The sequence below is a fragment of the Chelonia mydas genome, chromosome 18 (genome assembly GCF_015237465.2).
Source record: "Chelonia mydas isolate rCheMyd1 chromosome 18, rCheMyd1.pri.v2, whole genome shotgun sequence".
Classification (NCBI taxonomy): domain Eukaryota; kingdom Metazoa; phylum Chordata; order Testudines; family Cheloniidae; genus Chelonia; species Chelonia mydas.
This window is the reverse complement of record NC_051258.2, coordinates 9,100,575-9,120,440: the sequence shown is the minus strand read 5'-3', so window position 1 is coordinate 9,120,440 and position 19,866 is coordinate 9,100,575. Positions and strand designations below refer to the sequence as shown.

Below are 19,866 nucleotides of genomic sequence, written 5' to 3'. Positions count from 1 at the left end.
GAAATAAGAGTATAAGGGACCAAGAAAATGTTCAGGACTTCCGTGAATATGTTGAACAATCCTGGTGCTTGGTTTGTTTCCCAAATGCTCTTTGAAAAACTAGACTTAATGGTTAGCCTTAGTGGTGGAGTATGAGAATAAACTGAGCCTTGAGGGCTGGACTGGAAGGAGCTGACGATGCTTTCAGGACCACATCCAGACAAATATTTAGCATGCAACAGAAGAGTAAATCTGAAAGGCCAAGACCCAATATGAATTAACCCACAGGTCACTATGGCATTAAGTCCGGCTACAGTGAACAGAGACAAAACCAGCATCCGTGAATTCATTCATTGTAACAGCACGGTCACCAGTTTATTGTGCAGAGGAAAATGAACTAACTTTTGCAAACACCCACAATACGCAGCTATAAAGTCTCATGATATTTTCAGTACAACACTTGCTGCTGGTTAAAAATTAGTGTTTTCCTTACAACCACAGAATAAGCCCTTGTAGTGAAACAGAAAACCAGGTATATATAATAGGGAACATAGTCAAGCATAACTACCGAAAGAGCCATTAACCCCATGACCTCTTTTCACCATTCTTTCAACCATGATGCAATTCTCTCTGAGCCTGGCACACTGAAATAGTAGCATGTCCCTGGAAGGAATTTTAGATCTGGTTAGAAGAACTAGAGCTACACAGTCTAAAAGGCCACATGACTATCTCAATGGTCCAAGTACTGACCTGCTGTGATCAGAGATGTGACTCAGTTGCTTAGTTCAGATCAAGATCTGAATCCAAACTTCTCAAAAGCCTGGGGATATCTGGATTTGGTATTCCAGTTCAGCTCATGCAGCGAACCTTCTAACACTGCAAGCCTGGCTTGTGAAATTCAGATTTGGATATTAGAGTTGATGAGATATCAAAGGGATAAAAATGTTGTTATAGCAAATCAATCAGAAAACAGAAATTAGTTGTTCTGTATTGAGTGCCTCTATGGCATTTTACATATAATTAGATAAGTACTTTGGCTGTGCATTTTATAACCTACCCCACAGCTCCTGACAGAACTCCTCACAGATAAACAGCTCAATCATGATGCTCTTGGCTGTCATTTTATAAAATGTATCTATGGCTTCAGAGGAATATTATTTTAATAAGAATGATGCTGATTTCAAATTTAAGAAAACAAAGATTTCATTTTGTTCCATCAGTTCAACTTCCTTTATAGTTCGAACAGAAAATCAGTATGATTAACAAAAGTGCAACTGTAATGCTTTTCTGCAAAGAGCAGCTGTGTTATACTTCCCTCAGTGCATAAACCCTTTTGTAAAGGAATTTGCTTCAAGCAGTAAATCTAAATTCTCGGTGTGAATGAAGCTGACCAGATAGCCTTCAAACACTTTCCAAATCATACCAAATCTCATAACAATTCAATGTTGTTTTCTCTACAGGGAAGACAACAACCCTCTGTATACTAATTCTTTCTGTAGGTAAACTCAACCTCTTACATTAACACATACACCAGGCCTGCAGATATTTTTCCTTAAAGTATTTTAGGCTTCCAGAGAGACAGAAGTATTAGACAGATTCCCAAGTGCTTTTAGTAAATGCCATTTATCTACTGCAGGGCCACACACAGAATTGTACCCTTCAGGCAGAATGGTTTCTCCAAGAGAGCAGTAAAAATGCTGCCTCCCAAAGATCTTCGTACTCCAGATTTGCCAAGAAGCACGTCTTCATCTTAGTTTCTACCCTGCTTCTGTCCACCAGTCCATCCATCAGTAAAGTGGCAGCAGATTGGTGAAGAAGCCAGCCAATCATCTTGTCTAGTTTCAGACTCTTTGGGACTAGAATATTTTCACCCCAGAGGCTTAAGTGGAGCACATTAGCTGCAACTCGAGCAGATAGTCTCTGAAACAAGAAGTGAAAGAAGATCAGCTGAACAACAAAGGTGTTAGAATAGACACATAAGATGTATACTGTTGAAATGCTCCCAAGCATCTTCTCATCTCACCGAACATTCACTTCTAGTTGAAAGGCTTTGTGGGGCTGTTGCTGTCAGGCTACTATACTTGAGCTCCCAGTTCAACCAAGTTCCATTAAATGCCACCCTTTTACAATATAACTTCACTATAATACGCAAAGAAGTGTCAGGTACCAATATCTTTATATTGCATCACACTTTCATCGAAGTCCTACGATAGTTTTCTATTATTACCACCAACACAGCGCTTAGGAGCCCTAGTCATGGTCAAGGACCCCACTGTGCTAGGCACTGTACAGTCTAACACAATACTCTCAGGACAGTGACTGCTACGCAACTGACACCCTGTTAAAACCCCACTCATGACAACAGCTGCAAGGTCTCTCACCTTGTTGGGATCCCGCTGAAGTAGCATCTTTACCACCTGCTTCACATCGAAGGACACAGTATCTGGCAATGCTGGGAGCTGGTCTTCTTGGTAGCTTCTACTTTCCAGAGAGGACCTTCCTTGGCCATAGAAAGGATTACACAGTCCAAGGATTTCATATGCTATTGCTCCAACGGCCCATGCGTCTGCTTTACTGTAGTCAATCAGGACACCTGGACCAGGTATTGCCGTGACCACCTGCATCAGAAAGACCATAGGAAATATATGGGAAGGTAGAAATACACAGCACAAGTTTGTTTAACCTTCTGATAAATCTTCTTCTATTCATCAACTCAATTCTTACTTCTGACTAAAGCTTGCACCCAGCTTAGTATTTATAGGGATATATTACTTGGGCAGCTGAAGAGGGACTCCAGATAGTGGCCTTATAAAGGAACCATGTGTTCCATTTCACACCGCATGAAAGCCAGAAGTATCTCTGCCCCGAATACCAGTGCCAGGCAAGGGATCCCTTACCATATGTTAAGACTACTGGTAACGGGGGAGGGAAAGGAAACACAATTAATTTCACCTCCACCCAAAGGATGCAGAGGAATGACTACTAGTTTGATAACAATGCAAGAATTGCTACACAGATGCTGTGTAGGAGAACTCACTGTCCTGAGACCCTTGCAAAAGCTAAGCAGAAGAGGGCATACGAATGGAAGGCAGCCAAATTTGGAATTTCTTACTTTTATGCATAAGATCAACTACCACCTTGTAACACTGATTTTTTTTTCCCCATTTTCAGTTGCTCAAGATACCAGCGGGAAATTGCCCAGCGCAGAGCTCTGTAGTGGTGTTCTCGTGATGAGTTCAACAGCAGATGTGGTTGCCCCATCTCAAAAAAGATATATGGGACATAGAAAAGGTTCAGAAAAGCGCAACAAAAATTATTAGGGGTATGGAATAGCTACTGTATGAGGAGAGATTAATAAGAGTGGGACTTTTCATCTTGGAAAAGAGACGACTTAGCGGGGGATATGACAGAGCTCTATAAAATCATGACTGGTGTGGAGAAAGTAAATAAGGAAGTGTTATTTACTCCTTCTCATAACACAAGAACTAGGGGCCACCAAATGAAATTAATAGGCAGCAGGTTTAAAACAAACAAAAGGAAGTATTTTTTTCATATAACGCACAGTCAACCTGTGGAACTCCTTGCCAGAGGATATTGTGAAGGCCAAGACTATAACAGGGTTCAAACAAGAACTAGGTAAGTTCAGGAGATTGGGTCCATCAATGGCTATTAGCCAGGATGGGCACAGATGGTGTCCCTAGCCTCTGTGTGCCAGAAGCTGGGAATGGGCGACAGGGGATGGATCACTTGATGATTCCTGTTCTGTTCATTCCCTCTGGGGCACCTGGCACTGGCCTCTGTCGGAAGACAGGATACTGGGCTAGACGGACCATTGGTCTGACCCAGTGTGGCCATTCTGATGTTCTTATCAGAGACATTTAACCACATGCTAGTGCCAATCAACCAGACCATGAATCCTCTAAGCAATGCTATTGGAGATGGCAATCCATGGCAGGAAGTTCTGTGGGGAGATAAACTAGACAAACAATGCCACACCCACAACAATCTGCAGCAGCCAACACAGCAAATTAGTGGGCACAGTACTAGGCAAAAATGGCAAGATAACCAATAATGAAGAGGCTTTTACCAAGTGTTGACTAAGATGGACGTGTTTGAACGGCATTCGACTTTCTCATCTTGCGGTGGGGGGGTATATAGAGCAAAGGGGAAGGTCTGGTGTTCCCCAAATCCATTACTTTGGACCTAATCCTGCTCCTATCTATGTTAATGGACTTTACTGGATCCTACACTTCCAACAGCACTACACATATGTAACTACCTAATACAGGCTATAATTACTTACTGAGACTCATACACATGAGAAATTACCTCAGGTGCCATAAGACAGCCATTGCCTCCCCGATCCACATACCAGCTGGTGAAAGGCAATCTCAAGCCAATATTTTCATCTGCCAAACAGCAACCAAAGTCTGTGATCACCAGCCAGGGACAGCCAGCTGTAAACATCAAAGGTTAACAAAGTTAGCTCCCAGTTGAGATGTGCAGTGTACAATACTTGGCCATATTAGATACCACACATCATATCAGAAAACTGACTGACTATTAATCAGCACAAGCAGTCTCATTCCTTACAGGAATCTATATTACTGCAGACTATTTCTGCATCTCCTCTCTTCAGTATTACAAGTTAGAACACTGGGGACATTTGTAAAGTAAAAGGTTTGCCCATTTCTCTATATAAAGAATTAGTTATCCATTCAGAGGTTTCTCAGACACCTCAGTGATTCTCCCAAATTCAGCAGTCTGGGACTCACACTCCACACACACAGTACTTTCAGTTTCTGAGGCTGCATGGAGGAAAACACTCGTGTTCATTTAAACAGCTTCCATCGTAACTTGGACAGCCAGCGAGTGAGGTACAGTGCCAATGTACAGCAGAGATGGGCAGAACGGAAGCATATTCCTAGATATAAAATGCAGTGTAAGAATTAGAGCTGCTGCTGAGTGATAAGAGAAAACAGACTGGTGTGCCAGGTCTGACTGAGTCCCACTCTGACTTCAGAGAAGACACACAAGGTTAAGAATTAATCAGGGATGGAAGGAATCTTTGGTACAGAGTCAGGGAGCTGGCAAATGTTTGAGCTAGTTAATGGTTACTCTGCTGATGCCAAGTCAAACATTGCAAAAGAGAATAACTGATTTCCAGAGACTGAAGTTTTAATCATTACCATCTGCATTCAGTATAGCTCAAACAAGGCTTCAAGAAAACGAAACCTATGTTAGTAGGACCTCTACAAATCTTCTACAGCAGGATTTTTAATTACACAGATCTAGGCACTTGCTATTGTTCCCTGTTCGTTTGAATCTCGGTCACACTGAAACAGTGCTCAGGTAATTAAAATTTCAGTTAAAGAGAGCGACAGCAAACCGACAAAATGCTGTTCCCTCTGGTCTCAGCTAAAGTTTAATGATCTGAAGGTGCATTATCATTAACCTATCTCTGCTGTGGGATTTTAGAAATTGCCTGGCAAGTTACAATGACAGAGACCATGGGCATGGAGCTAATGCGTCATAAATGTTGTAGTGCAGGCTAGTGCATGCCCCTCTGCTCTCTGTTTAAGCAGTCATTCACTTAGTAATTTTTGCAACATATCTTGTTAACAGTGCTTTGTCCTTCCACAGCACCCTTCATCTGATGGTCTCCAAGCATGTAACAGACACTGAACAAACACCACAACACCCCCGTGAGGCTGGGAATCATTATCTCCATTTTACTGATGGGGAAACTGAGGCACAGAGAGGCTAAGTGACTTTCCCAGCTGTCACAACAGAAGCATGTGGTAGAGCCAAGAACAGAACCTAGGAGTCTCAACTCCCCTAAACAAAGGCTGTAACATCTAGGCTCACTTCCTTCCCCATTAAACACCGTGGATGTGATTTTCAAAAGCATCTAAGGCCTGGTCTACACGGGGGGGATCGATCTAGGTTATGCAACTTCAGCTACGTGAATAACGTAGCTGAAGTTGACATACTTAGACCTACTCACTGTGGTGGACTCACTGCGGTGAGTCAACTGCTGCCGCTCCCCCGTCGACTCCACCTGCGCCTCTTGAGGCGGCGGAGTACAGAAGTGAACGGGAGAGCGCTCGGGGGTCGATTTATCGCATCTAGTCTAGACGCGATAAATCGACCTCCGCTGGATCAATCGCTGCCCACCGACCCAGCGGGTAATATAGACATAACCTAAGGCTATGTCTACACTACCGCAGGATCGACTCTCCGGCGATCGATGCACTGGGAGTCAATTTAGCGGGTCTAGTGAAGACCCGCTAAATCAACGGCAGAACGCTCTCCGGTCAACCCTGGTACTCCATCGGGAACGAGAGGAGTAAGGTAAGTCGATGGGAGAGTGTCTCCTGTCGACCCAGCGCAGTATAGACACCACAGTAAGTCGACCTAAGCTACGTCGATTCCGGCTACATTATTCACGTAGCTAGAGTTGTGTAACTTAGGTTGACTTACCGCGGTAGTGTAGACATAACCTAAGTGACTTATATCAGGGGGTAGCCATGTTAGTCTGTATCCAAAAAACAACAAGGAGTCCAGTGGCACCTTAAGACTAACAGATTTATTTGAGCATAAGCTTTCATGGGTAAAAACCCCACTTTTTCAGATGCATGGAGTGAAAATTACATATGCAGACATAAATATACTGACAAAGTGTGTTTATCAACGATCTACAACCTATCCTGGAAAACGATCCCTCACTCTCTCAGACCTTGGGAGGCAGGCCAGTTCTCCATTACAGACAGCCCCCCAATCTGAAGCAAATACTCACCAGCAACTACACACCACACCACAGAAACACTAATCCAGAAACCAATCCCTGTAGCAAACCTCATTGCCTACTCTGTCTCCATATCTACTCTGGCGACACCATCAGAGGACCCAACCACATCAGCCATACCATCAGAGGCTCATTCACCTGCACGTCTACTAATGTTATATATGCCATCATGTGCCAGCAATCCCCCTCTGCCATGTAAATTGGCCAAACCGGACAGTCCCTACGTAAAAGAATAATGGACACAAATCGGACATCAGGAATGGTAACATACAAAAGCCAGTGGGAGAACACTTCAATCTTCCTGGACATTCTATAACAGTTTTGAAAGTAGCTATACTTGAGCAAAAAAACTTCAGAAACAGACTTCAAAGAGAAACAGCGGAACTAAAATTCATTTGCAAATTTAACACCATTAATTTGGGCTTGAATAGCGACTGGGAGTGGCTGGCTCATTACAAAAGCAGCCTTGCCTGTCCTGGAATTGACACCTCCTCATCTATTGTTGGGAGTGGACTACATCCACCCTGATCGAATTGGCCCTGTCAACACTGGTTCTCCACTTGTGAGGTAACTCCCTTCTCTTCATGTGTCAGTTTATTTATGTTTGCATCTGTAATTTTCACTCCATACATCTGAAGTAGTGGGGTTTTTACCCACGAAAGCTGATGCTCAAATAAATCTGTTAGTCTTTAAGGTGCCACCGGACTCCTTGTTGTCTAAGTGACTTAGTAGCCCAAGTCCCAATACAAGTCAAATTACTTTTGTAAACTCCCTATTCATCTCCGGCTGGATTCAGCAAGCTACATACCAGAATCAAATTCAACCAGGATATTGTCAGATTTTAAATCTCTGTGTGCTATTCCATGTCGAACAAGATGATCCACGCCTTCCAGTAACTGTAAGATCATCAAGGTGCTGAGGTGGGCATCTGAATTCCTCTCGCTCAAGTACTGGCGCAGGGTGCATGGATAACTAGACAGATTGAGAAAGACCATCATAGAATATCAGGGTTGGAAGGGACCTCAGGAGGTCATCTAGTCCAACCCCCTGCTCAAAGCAGGACCAATCCCCAATTTTTGCCCCAGATCCCTAAATGGCCCCCTCAAGGATTGAACTCACAACCCTGGGTTTAGCAGGCCAAACCTCAAACCACTGAGCTACCCCTCCCCCCCAATATTTGATTCAGTATTCTACCGCTGTAAAGCAAATATTCAGTTCAACATTAGAGGCAACTGCTTGGAGATACTTCATTGTTACATTTACTAACTTCCCTCTAACCATCCCAAATTCCTTAACCAACCCCAATCCCCTCTCATCCCCAGTACACAAAAACATCTGCTAATGTTTTGCCACATGGCATACTATCTCAAATCTGGCACCTCCATCAGGGCTTCCATACTTCTAGAACTGGAAATAAAAGCATCCTCTCTAAAAGTAGGAGGCTCACAGGGTGTTATACAATGAGATTTCTTAGGTATTTTATTTACAAAGGGTTCTTCTGTATCCTCCTTTGTATTCTGAAGGAAAGAGAGGGAAGTGTGTTATTACAGAACAGACACACTTGGTGGGAAGGGACATGAATCAGAGAAGGAAGAGTTTTTCTGGAGCCAGGTTGGTCAAAATAGCAAAAAATGGGGGAAATGGAGATATCCCCCTACAAAGTGTTTTATAAAAAATGGAGGGATAATTTGGAGCCTAATGGTTGTGTCTCAACTGAAAAGCAACAGCTGATCAGAAACAAAGAGAAAGCCCAGAGTTACTGGGTCCTGATGAGTCACTTTTGCTTTAATTATGCCTTCGTGTACAGCTGAGAAGGTAGGGTTAGAGAACCAGAATATCTGAAAATTGGGAAAGTGTTTGGAGTTTCTAAAATGAGTTAATTAAATTCATTACTTAAAAGAGCAACTAGCCTTCATTGTTTGACAAGATTTAAAGCCTCAGGAACTGGGCAAAGATCACAGGATATTTCTTAAGGTGTTCTTTGATCCATGGCAATGAGCCAGACCAAGAATTCACAAGGCCTTGTGTTGCCTATCCGGCAGCTGCAGAATACAGAGCCTCGCAGCACAGCCACACTAGAAATCTGAGTACCTTACAAAGCTCATCTCTACCTACTTCTTCATCACTAAGAAGAGCGTGCGGCTGTGACCGATCCCACTGGGGTTCAGACTTAACGGGAGAACATCTGGATAGTCCACATATGCTCCAGGTAGCAGAGGAACTGAGGATGTAAAAGCTCGGATCACCTGGATTATATTCGGATGAGGTTCCAACCTCTTCTTCCCAAAAACAGGTCTCCTGTTTCAACATAATTTGTGAATCACATCAGACAAAGAAATTAAAACCCAACAGCTACAGTAGGATGGTGAATTACGGACACTTTCATTTTTGTTATTCTTACTAAAATCATATTTTTCATTAATACAGCACTTTTCCTCCTAAAGGATCCCAAAGCAGTTTATAAACTCACTCATTCTAAAACAAACAATGTTGGCAAGTTAAAATTAAGGTTAGAAAGCGCAGTTCAAAACAAGATGTACCTTAAAAGTGTCTATAAAAAATACTCAACCACTCTCAAACATGAAACGCTCTGGATACCACAAGTTTACAAACAATTCTAACAATTGTTCAACAGATAACTTTCCTAACCAAGCCCCCAGTCCTGCAAACTAATCCATACAGGCAGGTTCCTGCACTCACATGAAATCCCACTGACTTCAATAGGGATCCACAAAGTAGACTCATTGCCTATATTGAGTCCCATTGAGCTAAACAGCGCTCCATACAGACACCAGCATCTGCCTGCATGACTCAGACTTCTTGCAAATCCCCACTCCTATTGTTATTAGTGGACAATCCTCTGCAGATCAAGGGTAGTCAATGGACTCTGGCTTTATAGATCTGACCCACTGACCATAATTAAAACTACAATTTGGCTCTTTCCACCAAATGTGTTAGATCCCCTTGCTCTAATAACCCAAAACAATCAATCTCTATTTTCTGCAAGGTGCAGTTTAATGTTACACCATAAGAGGGCATTCAAAACATTTGTTTTATCGACTATTAAAAAAAAGAATTACATTGAGAAAACAGAATTTTCCACAAATTTGATTGCTGAACATGAGCCAACAGTTGCCTACATTAGAAAATAAGCCCCACTGAGAATCATTAAAAGCAAAATGTAACCCTTTATTTTAATCCAAAATAACCCCTTAAGCCTCCAAAATTACCCTTTAAGTGCTAGTGTTCTAAATTATTAACAGAGGAGTAGAGTTAGTGAAAGAGACCTGACTCTCAATAAGATTAAGGAGAAAACTAGGACTGGCTTTGAAAAAAAATGAATTTATTACTAGAAGCAGATCAAGATCAAGGGGATACCAAACCAGGAAATCTATGCTTTGATGTACACAGTAAGTGCCCATTAAAATGAATGAGAGTTACACACATGTATCTAGAGCAAAACAGACCTCTCTTTTCTCTCATCCCCTGAATGCAAAATATCTGTCTGGTTTGTCTGTTACACTCCTAGGCCAGCTACATACCTAGCAGTGTTTATTATCTATTTGTACTGGCAGCAGAGGTGTATTTGAAATTTAAAACAGATGATCTGGATTCTGGACTACATTCTTTAAACTGGAAAAAAAAAAGCTTTTTTTAAAAGGACACCAATTAAAAAAAAAAACCAAAACAACACTTTCCTGTGTTCACATCTTAGATGACAAAATGTGAAAGAATTTTAAAATTCTAATTTACTTTCCTGTATTTATTTACTTTTCTCTTCTCTCAGTATGTGAAAACAGAGTAAGCCATTTTCAGTTTTGTTTCTGGTCAGTTTTGAGTAAACTCCACTGACATGTTGTTGTTGTTATTAATTACTTGTACTACCACAGCACCTAGGAGCCCCAATCACAGGCCAGAACCCTATTATGCTAGGCGCTGTACAAAGAACAAACAGATATGGTGCTATTCTCTCTTCCAAATCCCTATGAACTAATTCTCCAAAACTGTGTTTAGGGTTCCCTGTACTTCCGGAGGTGCCATCATTTAGCTGAAATGTACAACAGAGGTCCTGACCACTTGTGGTCACTAATAATTCCATGGCCCTTTTTCTTTTTTTGGCAAGTGTAGAAGAGTCAGCCCCAGTATTCTGGCCAAGGTCCAGACTGAGTGATTAAATCCCCTACGTAGCATCAAGTGGATGCAGTTTTTCTCTTAACTTCCTCTATTTAGATACTCTGTGGTATGCCTGTGTACTCTAAACCACTGCTGAATTTCAGAGGTCTGATGAAATGATTTCCACACATATTGTACAAATATACAAGTACAATGAGTAAAATGCGTAAGCCACATTGGGATTTGGATGAAAGGTGCCTCAGATCCTGAATGTATCAGTACTGTTCCATCTTTTGGGGGGATTTTAATGATGGCAATAGCTATTGCAGGGAAACACAGCCCCCTGAATTCAGGTCTTGATAGACATGTGAAAGGGGGAGTTGATTTTCCAATTTTTTGTATCTGAAATTTATGGGCTTCACAGATTCTTATAATAAACTTGTGTTCTTAAAACATGCTAATAAAGGCTCTCTGATCACCTTTAAGGACCAAAAAAAGCATCTACTAATAAAACATACCTGTGGCAAGCAACAGCTCCGTATTCCCCAGATAAGGCAGAACCACTCGCTGGAACGAGCTCCTGTCTCATGGTGCTGAGGATAGCTTCACTTGAAGAACCAGCCTACAACAGCAGTTACACAGAACGTTGTATTCAAACCTGAGCTTTAAAATCATCCAATCTAAATACCAACACTGGAAACAGATAACCCTGAAGCTGAAGCTCAGTAAATGCAGGCTAGAAATAAGGGGTAATTTTTAACAGCGCAGGTGTAGTGGGTTCCTCATCATTTGAAATTTTCAGAATAAAACTAGATGTCTTTCTAAAAAATATTTCCAAGCTCAGCTACAAGATACAGGTTTGATTCAGGAATTACTGAGTGAAATTCTATCGCCTTTGTTACGCTGGAGGTCAGAATAGATGATCATAATGGTCCATTCTGGGTTTAAAAAAGAAAATCTATGAATCCCAACAGATTTAAGGGATCACTAGTTTGGAAGACTCCTCATGCATAGGCGGCGACTCTGTGGGTGCTCCAGCCCTGGAGCATCCATGGGAAAAAAATGGTGGATGCTTAGTACCCACTGGCAGCCCCCCATCAATGCCTCTCTTCCTCCCCAGAGCCTCCTGCCTGCTGGTGGGCCCCGCTGATCAGCGCCTCCCCCTCCCTTCCTGTGCCTACTGCCTGCCACGGATCAGCTGTTTTGCGGCAGGCGCTAGAGGGAGGGGGCAGGAGCAAGGGCACAGTGCGCTCGGGGGAAGGGGCGGAACTGGGCGGGGAAGAGGCGGGGTGGGGGAGGAGCGGGGGTGGGAAGAAGCATGGCCGGTGTGGGGCACTGGGGGAAGGGGCCTGGGCGGAGCCAGGGGAGCGCCCCCAGCAGATTAGAAACTCGGTGCCTATGTCCTCATGTTCAGACTGGGATGGGTACAGTGAATTTTCCACAGAGAAAAGAATGATAGCTCTCTGAATCTCTGGGATAGTTACTTCGGGATATGGCTGATCACAGAATCATTTGGGCTGGAAGAAACTTATGAAAAGAGATCTGGTCCACCCACCTAATTGTGCGGGGCCTCCAGTGGGTAATTTAGCTATCCAGCTTCCACGAAGCATTACTGGTTTCATACCTAAAATGTCCCCAGCAAATGGACATCTAAGTTTTATCCTTGAGTATCTCTAAAAGCAAGTGATTCCTCAAACTTCTTTAGCAGTGTTTTTCCATTTCCTGCTAGTTCTTAACATTTCTCCAAGTTTCTCTTAATATTAAACAAAATAATTTTTTCCCAGAAAATACTGTCAATATTGTCAAGACACAATAGACAAACCAGCAGTGACACACAAATGTCATGCTGATGCTGACTCCCATAGGAAGATTTTTGATGAGCATTAATTACCTCGCTGAGTGACTGTTCATTAACAATCTGTGTTTCCATTGCTATATATCAACAACTTTGTTCCAATGTACTAATTGTGCACAAAATAATTAGAGCTTTCAACACATCTGTGGTAAACATTTCACTCAGACTTCGCAAGTGCCAAACAGGAAGACTGAAGACTAACTCCTTACCGAAATGTTCCACATCATTTTGATAGCTAATGGGAAAGCAGCTCTTTGCTGGTTTGTTTGTATAGGTTTCCTTTCTGCAGGGTGGATAACTGAGCCATGATCCCACTGTGCATCTGGACTCTTCCCTTCTAAAGGCTTGCTGTCTTCACTTCTTTGGTAGTTGGAAGACAAAGGAATAGCTGCTTCATACACCGCAGCACTGCACCCTTTCCCAATGGGTTGCCCAATAAGGTACTCTTCCAGTTTGAAGCCCTGCCAGCGGAAAGCGCTCAGTGGATCTTTCAGTGGCTTGTTCTTTCTGATAAATATGGTCTGAAAGGAAAGTGAAAAATCACTCAATTATTCCACACTTTAAAAAATAGAGAACTACTTTGCTATGTTAAATTATATTATTGTATGTGCTCCAGGGTGTGCATACAAGTATATATACCACATGGCCAGCACAGTCGTCATTTGAAAGCTTTATATCTTCTATTATGTTAAACTACAATCCAGTTGGGCACTTACAAAACACATGGTGGATCCAATTTACAAACTCACGACATCCAAATCCTGCATGTGCATGCTTCAGATTGGAATATAGGCGCATAAAGCATATAATACTTTGTGTTTCTGTAGCACCCTTTATCTGAAGACCTCAAAGCACTGTATAAATATTAAGCCTCACAGCAGCACAAGGTAAGTAAAATATTATCCATACCCTACAAGTGAAGGGACAATAGCCAGGTTCACACTAGAAACTTTTGCTGGCAGAGCAATGTCAGTTAGGGATGTGACATTTTTTGCAACTTTCTCTGTCCGCAAAAGCCCCACTGTAGACACAGCTATACCAGCATAAAAACGGCTTTTGCCAGCATCACTCATATTGCTTGCCGAACTGATAAGTTGTGCCGAGAAAAGCTCTTTGCAGGTACCGGCTGTGTCTACACTGTGAAGGTTTTGGGGGTATAGTTATCCAACAAGTTTTTATTTAAGGTGTTTTTCAACCAATACTACAGACAAATACATGTGTTTGATCAGAAGAGGGAAAAGAAAAACATTTGTTCATCTATAGCAGTGGTTCCCAAACTTGCTCCGCCGCTTGTGCAGGGAAAGCCCCGGCGGGCCGGGCCGGTTTGTTCACCTGCCGCATCCGCAGGTTCGGCCGATCGCAGCTCCCAGTGACTGCGGTTCGTTGCTCCAGGCCAATGGGAGCTGCTGGAAGCAGTGCGCGTCCGCAGGTTCGGCCGATCGCGGTTCTCAGTGGCCGCGGTTCGCTGCTCCAGGCCAACAGGAGCTGCTGGAAGCGGCGCAGGCCGAGGGATGTACTGGCCGCCGCTTCCAGCAGCTCCCGTTGGCCTGGAGCAGCGAACTGCGGCCACTGGGAGCCGCGATTGGCTGAACCTGCGGACACGGCAGGTAAACAAACCGGCCCGGCCCACCAGGGGCTTTCCCTGCACAAGCGGCGGAACAAGTTTGGGAACCACTGATCTACAACATAAGCAAATAAAGTCTGCAGAGAAAGATCTGGCCAGCTTCTGTAACAGGGATTTTTACTGTGCTTCCCTCCCTCTCTGAATGAATAAAATGTTTAAAAATAAAACCTAGTTAAGAACAATGGCAGATAGAATGCCAATGCCCTAAAGCTTTCATGGCAGCTGAAAATGACAGATGGTTAGAGGAGAGAGAATCAATGAGGGGGAAATGTATGGGGGTTGACGGAAAGAGACACAAAAAGGAGAAGAGGAAGAGGACTTCAGGATCAGAAATTAAGAATTAAGACTTTGAAGGAACAAGTTGTGATGAAGTAGGAATTTTCTGTAATGTTTTTATGACGCCGAGGCATGCCTCAGTGTCCCTCTGAGCGTGGCATTGGTAGCCGGTGGGTGCAAAAGGGTTAACAAAGCTCCTGGAACAGCACAAGAGACAGAAGGTATGAGTGTGCCACCTTGCTGTCTGGGAGGAATGAATATAGTCCTTAAAGAACTGGCTCAAACTGATCCAAATCAACAGAGGGCCCACAAAACAAAGAGATGCCGCAACCACTGAACAATCAACACTTAACAGCAGGAAACCCTGGCAGGCAGAAACCGGGAACTAAGCTGGAGAATAAGGTGTCAGCTGACTGGAAAAACAGGAGCCTAGACTGGGGAGACAAAAGGGGAACAGAGGGAGAGAGCCAGAGGACTCCATCCTAGCTTGGCTGGCTCATTGTGGCACTGGTTTGACCAGAGTGAACTATATGGTTTAACTTCATTTCTCTGGGCTAACCTAAGGACTTCCAGATTCTGTAGCCAGATGACCAATAAATGGTTACTTGGCTTTGGAAAGGCTTCCTGTGTCTCTGTAAATACTCCCTGAGAGCACTGGGCCCTAAAGTGGCACAGTACAGGCCTCCCACAAGTCTGGCTGGGTGGATTCCCTGCAGGGAGCCAGAGAGAAAGGCAGGAAACACTGGTGCCGAAGGCCTAGTCTTGAAGACCATGGGCCTGCCCCTATGGAACTGTGTGGGTCCTTGGGGCCCAGTACACTAACGGGGTCACTCCCAGGAGACGGAGGCATAGACCAGACCCAATGACTTTGTGACAGGAGTACACCTCAGAAAGGAAAGGAAACTAAAACGCCAATCCAGCAATGAGACCTGCATGAGTACAGGAGTCAATATGCATGGATGTGACTACAATATCAGGGCCCAAGGCCTGGTTTACATTAGGGCTGTCGATTAATCGCAGTTAACTCATGTGATTAACTCAAAAAAATTGATCACGATTAAAAAAATTAACCACGATTAATCGAACTCTTAATAGAATACAAATTGAAATTTATTAAATATTTTTGATGCTTTTCTACATTTTCAGATATATCTATTTCAGTTACAACACAGAATACAAAGTGTACAATGCTCTCTTTATATTAGTTTTTATTACAAATATTTGAATTGTAAAAATGATGTAAAAACAGTATTTCAATTCACCTCACACAAGTACTGAAGCGTAATCTCTTTATCATGAAAGAGCAACTTACAAATGTATTTTCTTGTTACGTAACTGCACTCAAAAACAAAACAATGTAAAATTATAAAGCCTACAAGTCCACTCAGTCCTGCTTCTTGTTCAGCCAATTGCTCAGACAAACAAGGCTGTTAACATTTGCAGAAGATAATGCTGCCTGCTTCTTATTTACGTCACCTGAAAGTGAGAACAGGCATTTGCATGGCACTGTTGTAGCTGGCGTCACAAAATATTTATGTGCCAGATGCGCTAAAGATTCATATGCCTCTTCATGCTTTGGCTATCATTCTAGAAGACATGCTTCCATGCTGATGACGCACACTAAAAAAAAAAAAGCATTAATAAAATTTGTGACTGAACTCCTTGGGGGAGAATTGTATGTCTCCTGCTCTGTTTTACGGACATTCTACTATACTTTGCATATTATAGCTGTCTTGGATGATGACCCAGCACATGTTGTTCATTTTAAGAACACCTTCACTGCAAATTTGACAAAATGCAAAGAAGATTGATACCATTGTGAAGTTTCTAAAGATAGCTACAGCACTCAACCCAAGGTTTAAGAATCTGAAATGCCTTCCCAAACCTGAGAGGGATGAGGTGTGGAGCATGTTTTCAGAAGTCTTAAAAGAGCAACATTCTGATGCAGAAACTACAGAACTCAAACTACCAAAAAAGAAAATCAACCTTCTGCTGGTGGCATCTGACTCAGATGATGAAAATGAACATGTGTTGGTCCACACTGCTTTGGATTGTTATTGAGCAGAACCCATCATCGGCATGAACGCATGTCCTCTGGAATGGTGGTTGAAGCATCAAGGGACATGTGAATCTTTCGCGTATCTGGCATGTAAATACCTTGCAATGCCAGCTACAACAGTGCCATGCAAGCGCCTGTTCTCACTTTCAGGTGACACTGTAAACAAGAAGCAGGTAGCATTATCTTCTGCAAAAGTAAACAAACTTGTTTGTCTGAGCAATTGGCTGAACAAAAAGTAGGACTGAGTGGACTTGTAAGCTGTAAAGTTTTACATTGTTTTATTTTGAATGCAGGTTTTTTTGTACATAATTCTACATTTGTAAGTTCAACTTGCATGATAAAGAAATTACACTACAGTACTTGTATTAGGTGAATTGAAAAATACTATTTCTTTTGTTTTTTACAGTGCAAATATTTTTAATAAAAATAAATATAAAGTGAGCACTGTACAGTTTGTATTCTGTGTTGTAATTGAAATAAATATATTTGAAAATGTAGAAAACATCAAAACTATTTAAATAAGTGGTATTCTATTATTGTTTAATCACACGATTAATTGTGATTAATATTTTTAATTGCTTGACAGCCCTAGTTTACATACAAAGTCTCAACAGTTTCACTAAAGCTCTGAAGTTAAACCAATTTATTTAAAGCCGCTTTGTGTGTAGACACTCTCCTATTAATTTAACTTACACAAAATAAAATAGGCGGGAAGGTACAGTATTTAAGAAGTCAGGGGGAGAACAATTTTACAAAACAATGGATGAGGATGGGGTGGGGGCAGCAGGAGAGGAAAAGGAAAAAGCCTCCTGAAAGAGAGAAAAGGCGGTTTTATAGAAGTGTATTTAGAGCTGGTGAAAGGTGCTGGTCTGATAGCCCTCAAGACTGTCAGTCTCCACTTCTCTAGCATGGGCAGCAGCACCAGCGTGCCCAAGCCCTAGCATATAGGGACCCTGACCCGTTCTCGGAGGGCGGGGGGTGGAATCTCAGTGCTAAGTCAGTCCTTAGCCCTGCTGCTTGGACCCCCACCCACTTACTATGCTTCTGTGCAAATGGGGCTAGTCCCCCAAAACCCGACACATTCCTCCTCTGCCACTGGTACCTCGCCAACCCAGACGGGATCCCGCGTCTCCCTGGACTGGAGATGCCCAAAGGACGAACTGGGATTTCCTTTTCTGGGACCACCCTTCCCAGGGCTCAGTGTGGGGGGCGTCGGGCTCCTCCACTCGCCAGGACAGTGTCTGCGACCTAACCGTCCCCTGGTCGCCCCCCCCCCCCCCGCACCTCACAACGGGTCTCCCCCAGACAGTGACAGGCAGCTCCCTAGGACCCTGTCACCCCACACCTTGTCAGGCTGTGACCTGGGTCCCCCTCCAGGATCCCAGGGATGGGGGGGCAGCCCTGAGGATGGCTACTTCCCCCAAAGGGCGGGGGGCCTTACTGGGGTCGTCCCCTCCCCCAAAAGGAGGGGGCATTACTGGGATCGTCCCCTCCCCCAACACTCCCTTGGGGGGTTGGGGGGGGGACAGCCCTAGAGCCGGCTACTTCCCCCAAAGGGGGGGGGGTTAGTGGGGTCGTCCCCTTCCCAAAAAGGGGGGGCAGTTTGGGGTCGGCCCCTCCCCCAACACTCCCTCGGGGGGAGGTGGGGGGGGAGAGCCCTGGGGCCGGCTACTTCCCCCAAAGGGGGGGGCATTGCCTGGGTCGTCCCCTCCCCCAAAAGGGGGGGCAGTTGGGGGTCGGCCCCTCCCCCAACACTCCCTCGGGGGGCGGGGGGGGGGCAGCCTGGGGTCGCTCCCCAGAGGACGCAGCCCCCGGGGGCGGGGCCCAGCAGGACGCAGCCCGGGTCCCCCGTTCGCGGGCCGGGCCGGGCCGGTCTCAGCCCCGCTCCCGCCCAGGGCCGGGGCCGCACCTGGATGTGGCGGCAGGCGGAGGCGGCCTGTCTCTGCTCCTCCAGCCCCTGCTCCAGCAGCCCCAGCCCCAGCCCGAAGGCCAGGCTCAGCCCCCGGGCCCCCCGCGGGCCCCGCAGCAGCAGCTGCCGCCGGAGCCGCCCCGCCAGCCCGGACACGGACTCGCGGAGGAAGCGGTAGCGGGCGGGCGGCGGCGGCGGCGGCAGCAGCCCCCGGGCCGCCGGGGCGGGCGGCGGCCGGGGCGGCCCCCGGCGCAGGAGCAGCCCCCGGCCCAGCTGCAGCCCGCGGCCCAGAGCCTGTCGCAGCGCCATGGCCCCGCTCTGCAGCGCCCGCCTCGGCCCAGGCCCGGCCCGGCCCCTGGTTACCCGGGGACCCGCCCGCTGTGACGCGCCCGGCCCGGCCCCTGGTTACCCGGGGACCCGACCCCTGTGACGCGCCCGGCCCGGCCCCTGGTTACCCGGGGGCCCGGCCCCTGGTTACCCGGGGACCCACCCGCTGTGACGCGCCCGGCCCGGCCCCTGGTTACCCGGGGACCCGCCCGCTGTGACGCGCCCGGCCCGGCCCCTGGTTACCCGGGGACCCGACCCCTGTGACGCGCCCGGCCCGGCCCCTGGTTACCCGGGGACCCGACTCCTGTGACGCGCCCGGCCCGGGGGGGGGTTTGTGTGTCAGTCACGGCAGACGTGGAGTGTGTTGGGGGGGTCACTGCGGGTAGGACCAGGCACAGGGTGCTGGTGTGTGTGTCACACTGGGTACGGGTTGTGTGTGTTGGGCGTGGTGTGTGTGTGTGTGTGTCACTGCGTACGGGTTGTGTGTGGTGTGTGTGTGTCACTCTGGGTACGGGTTGTGTATGCTGGGCGTGGTGTGTGTGTGTCACTGCGTACGGGTTGTGTGTGCTGGGCGTGGTGTGTGTGTGTCACTGCATACGGGTTGTGTGTGCTGGGCGTGGTGTGTGTGTGTCACTCTGGGTACGGGTTGTGTGTGCTGGGCGTGGTGTGTGTGTGTCACTGCATACGGGTTGTGTGTGCTGGGCGTGGTGTGTGTGTGTCACTGCGTACGGGTTGTGTATGCTGGGCGTGGTGTGTGTGTGTCGCTCTGCGTATGGGTTGTGTATGCTGGGCGTGGTGTGTGTGTCATTCTAAGTACAGGTTGTGTGCTGCGCCTGGTATGTGTGTCACTCTGAGTACCGGCTGGGTGCCGGGCATAGTGTGTGTGTGTTACTCTGAGTATGGGTTTGTGTGCCAG

The 19,866-nt window shown here is 45.6% G+C and overlaps 1 protein-coding gene across 1 annotated transcript; it reads right to left on the bottom strand.

Moving 5' to 3' along the window:
- Positions 1 to 324: 324 nt before the first annotated feature.
- Positions 325 to 18,987, bottom strand: PINK1 (PTEN induced kinase 1). The gene is made up of 8 exons (XM_037881312.2): positions 18,624 to 18,987; positions 12,965 to 13,276; positions 11,419 to 11,522; positions 8,903 to 9,085; positions 7,596 to 7,759; positions 4,309 to 4,436; positions 2,361 to 2,597; positions 325 to 1,899 (listed from the first exon to the last, which is right to left on the bottom strand). The coding sequence occupies exons 1-8, from the start codon at positions 18,930 to 18,932 to the stop codon at positions 1,639 to 1,641; spliced, it is 1,698 nt and encodes a 565-aa protein (XP_037737240.1). The 5' UTR covers positions 18,933 to 18,987; the 3' UTR covers positions 325 to 1,638.
- Positions 18,988 to 19,866: the final 879 nt, after the last annotated feature.